This window comes from Archocentrus centrarchus, unplaced genomic scaffold (genome assembly GCF_007364275.1).
Source record: "Archocentrus centrarchus isolate MPI-CPG fArcCen1 unplaced genomic scaffold, fArcCen1 scaffold_55_ctg1, whole genome shotgun sequence".
NCBI lineage: Eukaryota > Metazoa > Chordata > Actinopteri > Cichliformes > Cichlidae > Archocentrus > Archocentrus centrarchus.
In genome coordinates this window covers 481,810-489,352 of record NW_022060277.1, presented here as the reverse complement: position 1 = coordinate 489,352, position 7,543 = coordinate 481,810, and the positions used below count along the sequence as shown (strand labels likewise).

At 37.5% G+C, this 7,543-nt stretch overlaps 1 protein-coding gene across 1 annotated transcript in view; it reads left to right on the top strand.

Annotated features, from left to right (window-relative positions):
• Positions 1–629: 629 nt before the first annotated feature.
• slc2a15a (solute carrier family 2 member 15a) overlaps positions 630–7,543 on the top strand; it is a 47,447-nt gene continuing 40,533 nt past the window's right edge. Inside the window, exon 1 of the mRNA XM_030725444.1 lies at positions 630–785. Within this exon, the coding sequence (XP_030581304.1) occupies positions 741–785 (45 nt within the window). The 5' untranslated portion in view covers positions 630–740. The remainder of the gene's footprint in view (positions 786–7,543) is intronic.

The window sequence follows — 7,543 nt, the reverse complement described above, 5'->3', positions numbered from 1 at the left end:
AGAGAAAATACCAGTAGGTTTCTTTCAAAGGTTTATTTGAAGGAGCAAACTTGTGGTGGTGCATATTTTATTTTCTGTGTACTGCAAATCACATAAATTCATATTAGTTTATTTGGAAACTCTTCTGGTACCTTGTACTGCAGTAGTTTTATGTAGATTTCTAATCTCCATTAATTTGTCTTTCCCCAAAAAACAAAAGAGAGCTTCACTGCTCTGATCTATTCTCAGCTGGTACTTTTACTGAAGAAGAAGAAGAAGAAGAAGAAACAGCCTTTATTGTCCCACAGAGGGGGACTGCTGCCTCTTTTCTCTTTCTGCCCCATTTATTTTCCTTTGCCTTCATTCTTCTCTTTTCTCCTGTAATATTTCTAACTTCAGCTCTTTTTGGTTTTCCCTTCTTGTTCTTTTTTCACTCAGTTTTTCTTTCTTTCACTGCTTTCCTCTCCTCTCTCTCTTGCATCTTCTCTTCTCTCTTTCTTTGTGAATTCACTTAGAGCTAATTGTTTCCAGCAGGCTTTTCTCCCGCTCTGTCACGCTGCTCTCCATCATGTGATGATACTATGTGGGATTGTTACTGGGGGCATACAGGCTGCTCGCTGGAGAAGAGACCTGAAACACTTCAGTCTGTGGTTGGGAGCCTGTTTGACCACGCCTGCTACTACGTCCATGAGATTCTTCGCAGTGTAGGGAAGAAAAATTTTGCTTTTTTACTAGTTGGGACTAGATGACAGGATTCTTAAATGGCTGAGGAGGTTTTAATCCCACCGCCTGGGAAAATCACATCGGTAAGTACAGACGAACAGCATGAAACGGGCCATCAGCTGACTGAGCCCCTGTTGTGCTGGACATGAAGCCACAGCAGCTAATAACATTCACTATCGTGAAGTAGCCTCTACATAGCATTTAAAGATGGTTGAAAGAAGAAAGCACATTAAAATAAAAATCTGAAAATAATCACTTTGACTTTTATTCTCAAAAAATAAACGAGCCAATATTTTTAATATTTGGAAACTGAGTAAATAAATTAACATTTCCAATGCTTCAAACTTAATAACTGAGTGAAAAAGGTATTCTAAATGTCATTAGTAGTCATGTACATCTATAAAAGTCAATCAAAACTCTCAACTGTAAAAAATCAGTTATTTTTTAAATTATCTGCATATTACACTAAACACTTTACAGTACCAGATAAAGGTTAGTGCCCTGCAACAGGCTGGCGACCTGTTCAGGGTGTACCCTGCCTCTCGCCCTATGACAGCTGGGATAGGCTCCAGCCCCCCCCGCGACCCTGACCAGGATAAGCGGAAGCGAATGGATGGATGGATGGATGGATGGATAAAGGTTAGTTAGTTCCTTTTACCTTACTCCTCTTCAGAGAACACTGTTCTTTTTCATTGTTGTCAATCATGTGTTCATCATACATGTAAGTGCTTTTAGTACGGCCCTTATGTCATAACCTGGTAGATGTATGTAAACTCAGGAAAGAACTCTGAATTGCACTGGACAGGATGAGGAAGTATAGTGTGTTATCACAGTAATACAAAAGTTTGATTAACTTGATTGATGGACCTCTTGACTGACATGACTTTTTGATATTCTGTCGTCCTTTCCAAATGTCAAAATATCAAACAGAGTAACCTGTTACTCAGTGAATCACTGTGAAGAGCAAGCCTTATTGTATGGCTCAACTCTGATTGGTCAGAGCGAATCCTCACGGGGATGGTCTCATGTGCAGCTTATGACGTGGGACACCACACTCATCAGAACATCAGAAATAGCATTTTCAAACAGCCAAGCAAGCAGACGGTGTGACAAACAGGCACATCAAATCAGATTTTGATGATCATTTCCATCTAATTTGAGGCAGTAATATCTGCTAGAAAGACAAAGTATAGAAAAGTGCTGGGTATCAAAAGTATAAAGCCACATACAGTGTAGCCTCCAATACAGAGAGAGCTGAACGTGTCAACACAGTACGTGGATCTAAAAATGGACATAGCTGATCATTTCTTGTTTCAGCCATGTTACCCACGTGGCTCATGAGACAGCTAACGTTTCTGCTGCACATCAACAAGCTCGACATACTGAAAGCAGTTTGCACAGTCTCTTTAAAAAATAAATAAAGAGGTTTATTCATTTAATAAATCAGTGTCCTGCTAACAGTGGCTTGTGTTTGTCAAACTGAGAGGCCTGCAGCTTTTTGTTGTTCGAGCATGCTGGTTCTGCTCAGTGGAACTGATGGGAGTATTTTGTGTGGAAAGTAGCATTAGTAAGTAAATGAAGACTGTAATTGATCATCTTAACATATGTTTTCTCTTACTCACTGCCTTGGCCAACACGTGTGATGTAAGAAGCTTTTAATAACTCCTGAAGCACATTAGCAGAGAAACCCTACCTGACATCATAAACAGGCTTTAAACAGACTCAGGAACAGTTTCTTCACCAGAGCAATCACCACCCTGAACTCACACACTCACCCACTGTAACTGTGCAACACCCACATCTCTGTGCAATACTATTCATACTGAACAATATCCATCACTCCTATATTGTGTAATATCCAGTATTCATTCACTAGTGCAATACTCACCATCTTCATTATTATATGTATACACTTATTTCACTGTTTTTTACAATGTATATATATTTCTTATGAATGTATATATGCACCAATGTATATATTTTTATACATTCTCTTATTTTCTGTGTTTTTAAAACATTTTATTTTCTGTATATATTTTTATACATTTTATTTTTGTATATTTTATACATTGTGTTTATTTTCTGTATATTTTTAGATTATATTACATTATTATATTCTTATTTTTATTTTAGAGTGTTTGACTTTCTGTTGCATGGCACTGAACAGGAGTGGCCCTCCAATCTCATTGTACATCCTGTATAATGACAGTAAAGCATTCTCTCTATCCTAAAGCACCGTGAGGCGACTGTTAGTTGTGATTTGGTGATGAATAAATAAAACTGAATTGAATTGAATGATGAGGGGTGACATCAACTCCTGCCATGTCCAGGTTCAGGTTCCACCAGCAATTTCAGATCAACATCAGATCAAATCACTTTTTTTGAGTAAAAAAACAAAAAAAACAAACAAAACCCAAAACATCATTTTATCCAGACTCCATACTTTTTAAAAATATTTTTAATCCCCCTGTAGAGATTGACCATAACCATTAACCATGTTACACAATGTTCAAGATGTAATTCATTTAATCATTGATTAATTATTTAAATTCATTATTTTAATAATATATTTTAACATATTAAAATTTGAACATTTAGGCCTGATTTTCTGAGCTCATTAAAAGCTATTTTTAAAGATCACAGGGCCACCTTGCTACAAACATATGGATTTACAGAATATGATGCAGTACTGTAGATCCAACAGAATATAAAGTATTTTGTTTCAAGTATCAGCTGAACATTGATCATTCTGGACCCAGCATTTCTGTGTTTATTCCTTTTGAATTCATATCTATTTCTAATACGGACTATGAATTCCTGTTTTTGGTTTTCATCATTTTCTTAGTATTATTTGCTCGTGATATCTTTGTTTAGTTTTCTCTGTGTTCAGTATTTCTATTCTCATGCCTTCTTAGTTTTAGTTATCAGGGTTCTTCTCTTGGTTGGTTAATCAGTGTTTCATTAATCATGCATCCCCTCTGTTCGCTGTGACTTCTTGTCATGTCTGCGTCCGTCAGTGATTCCTTGTTTAGTTGCTTTTTTATTTTGGCAGTCTTGTGTCTGGTGTGCGCTGTGTTTAGTTTTGCTTCCCTTGTCTTGTTTTCCCAGTGAGTTTCAGCTGTGTTCCCAGGTGCTTCCTCTCTGGTCTCTGTGTATTTATAGTTCCTGTCTTTCTCTTTGTCTTAGTCAGAGTATCTGTTGTCCTGGTTCTTGTCCAGTCTCTGTTCCCCAGCATGTTTCCTGGTGGTTTCCTGTTCCTCCTATGTTTCCAGTTTCCTGTGCCTATTAACAGTTCAGTTCCCATTTGGTCTTAGTTCCTGTTACCACGTTTGGATTTGTGTTTTGCTTAATGGACATTTTACCAGCCTTAACAAATGACTCACCTTCTAATGCTTATCCTATTGTAACTATGGCTTAGGGAGGTTGGGGTAAGATGAACCACCAATTACCATTTCAAAATTGGTAAACAAAAAATGAAAAACGAGCCTTTTGTTTTTTGATTTGTCAAAAACAAACAGAAAACAAAAAATTAAGCGAGTGCTTAAAAAAAAATTAAATTCTGGATTTTGAAAATCCAGTATGGAAATCTTATTTCTCATTTTGTTGAAAACTTTTATACATTCTTAGCATAATAGCTCTAATGCAATGTGAAGAAATATGGCTGACAGTTATTGGCTTTTGGCAGGAGGAAGTTGAACCAGTAGTTCAATTTAACCCATGACCTTTGGCTCACTTTGCCCCATAGCATCCATTTTGAACAAAATGGTCTTGTTTAGCTAGTAAGGCTAATCTGTAACAAAATGATTGACATGGTTTTATAGCTTGGGAATCTACCAATGTATACCATGATAACAATACCTTAAAATAAATTTATCTTGATAATAATTTTCATAATTATTATCAAGATGATAAACACATGATAATTTTCATTAAACATGAAATGCTAAAAATTTACTTTGAAAAGGAAAAACTGGTTATTTATGGAAAAAAAAATCTGACCAATTGTCACATGTACTCCTGCCTTTTTCAGTATGAATGAAATGATAGATGCCACCTATAAGTAAGGTCACATGACCCTAGACAAGCATGGTTGCTAATATACAGGTGGTGGCTCATCTTACCCACTGGCTCATCTTACCCCACTCTCCCCTATCATCTTGTTGATGTATGCCCTCTGTTGTTTAAGTCCCACGTTTGAGGCAGCCACCAGTTCAGCACCAATTACATCATTAGTCACATCTGAGGATGCTGTGAGGTTTGGCAGGTTTTTGCACCCAAACATGCAGCATCTAACAATTTAAAAGCCAAAACTGCATCTTGTATAATATATCATTGTTCAAAGTCTATGATGTAGTTTGTCATCGTTACACTGAGGTCTCTTGTTACCAGATTGAAGCAATAATAAGCATTCTAGGCACAGTTTTCTTCTGTTCTTGAGAAACAAACTGTCAAATTTGATGAGTAATGGGTTCATACCAGTGTCCTTGTTTAAGTCATCCACCAATATTTCCAGTATCATTTCTCTCATCGTCCCAGAGAATGCCAAAATGGCAAGTGCTCACTTTTCTCTGTTGAGGTCTGTGACTTTTCCCCAAATTGCAACTCCATTCTTCCAGCCTTTTCTTTACCAAAGCCTCTGTAATTGCTAACCATCCTTTGTTACTGATATTAGTCAGCAATAAAACAAATTTTATGGGTTCAACTTCTATTTATTGGCAAATATCTTGTTACCACAACAACAACAAATGAAGCATGGAAACATTCTGTTTTACTTAAAGTCTGCGTGTTCCTCCAACTGGACACCCCCATGAGAGAAGTGTGACCTGCATGACAGATGCCTGTACCATATAGAAGAAGACTAAATAAACCAGTAACCCTCCTCCTACTGAAGTTTTCCCATATCCAGAAAAAACTAATGCAGTCACAGGAATAAAATGCACACGGCCCCAGCTGACCAGGAGGTTCAAACCCAGAATAAGAATCTTGTGAACAATGCAGATCAAATAAGGGAACCTGTTTCTGCTCAAAAACATCATGTTCTGAAGTTCAGCCAAATGCCTGAAAACGACTTTCTCATTTGTGAGAAACAGCATCAATAGATAGATACTTTATTGATCCAATGGAAATTAGGGGTAATGCTCAAGTGCATAAAATGAATGATCTTAATGGTTGCAAATGTTATACGTGTACACCAAACAAAATGCCAGCAAGGCTTTATAAATCTAAACATTTATAAATGTTTAAGTAGTCTCCAGGAATAGTTCTCCAGGCTTCTTTAAAAACGCTGAGGTTCGAGGGAGCCAATCAGAGACTCTGTCATGTTTTATAGGTGTTCTAAACTCCTCTGTACAAACTGACAACAATTTGAACCAAAAAAATCATTTTCTTTTCTTTCTTTTTTAATGTCTGTCACTTCTTCTTTTGTCCTCCCCTTTTTTTTTTTTTTAAGGACTGCACACCACCCCAAAATATGCCAAGTTTTCTCTTTGGTAATCACCTTGTCGGTGCCAAAATACTATTTCAAACTGACTGATTTAATTAAAGAAATTGTAATAAATGATGTATTTTTGTGACAGAAGATACAATCTAAAATTGTTTCTTTGATAAGTTGTCTGTTATGTGTCGGCATAGCACTGGTTCATCCTCTGGTACCTTTTTATGCCTGAATGATTCATAGGTCGGTGTTAAGTGCCTTAATGAGCCTATATAATCTCTCAAAATTGTCAGCTACAAGGATTGGACTGAAAATGAGTGAAAAAGCAGCCAATGAAAAAAGAAAAACACTGAAAGACCTTCAGAAAGCTGCAGACTCACTGCTCAAAACCACTTTAAAACATTACACCAAAGTCTGGCTACTTGGCAGCTAAATATAAAGAAATGAGTACTTTATATGTTTATATTATGATTGCTTTGCACAAAATATCCACTTTCATATTTGTCATGTAATCTGTCATGCTAATCTTTTTCATATATTAAAGCTACCAGGCAATTTGTCTGTGTAGATTCTCAGTCATCCAGGCCATAGTAGTCTCTGGAGCTTGAAAAAGGCGACTGGACTTCTTTTTGTTTCTTGAAGACGTTTCACCTCTCATCCGAAAGGCTTCTTCAGTTCTCAACCAAATGGTGGAGAGACCCAGGTATTTAAACCCCTGTGGGCATTTGGTTGGTTGGTTGAGAACTGAAGAAGCCTTTCGGATGAGAGGTGAAACGTCTTCAAGAAACAAAAAGAAGTCCAGTCGCCTTTTTCAAGCTCCAGAGACTACCAGGCAATTGTTTTGATTTTTCAACAGCAAATTTGCATAATTGGTGCATATAGTTGTAATCAAGGCTGTAGGAGAGACGACTAACATCGCTGGAAAGGCAAAAAATGAGGAAAAACACCCTAAATATGTTTAGAAGTACGAATGAACTTTATGAACTAAAACTAAAACATCTACGTTTGATCAGTGATTTATTTTAGTACGACAGTGAACAAACATTTCCATTTCCATCCAGCTAGCCAGGGCGGAGTCAGTGGGGGCTTTGCACACGTGATACATTTGCAGTGTGGATGTGGTGTGTGTGGGTCTCCCCTGCTCTGACTGCAGTGGGGATTACTGTGTGAGGTTACTGTGAGAGTAAGCACCTGTCAGTGCCTGTCAGGGGGGCTCACGGCAGCACCTGCTGCTCGCTGAGGACTGTAACTGCACAACGACTGCTACTTTGTGCAGTCTCCAAAAGTCTCCAACAGCACTGAAAAAAGATTTGTCGCTTTTATTTTTGGTTGTTTGTTTTTGTTGCCAGACAGGTCTGAAAACTCGCTAAAAACAGCGACAAAGATGCTAAGTTGGCAACATTGGAC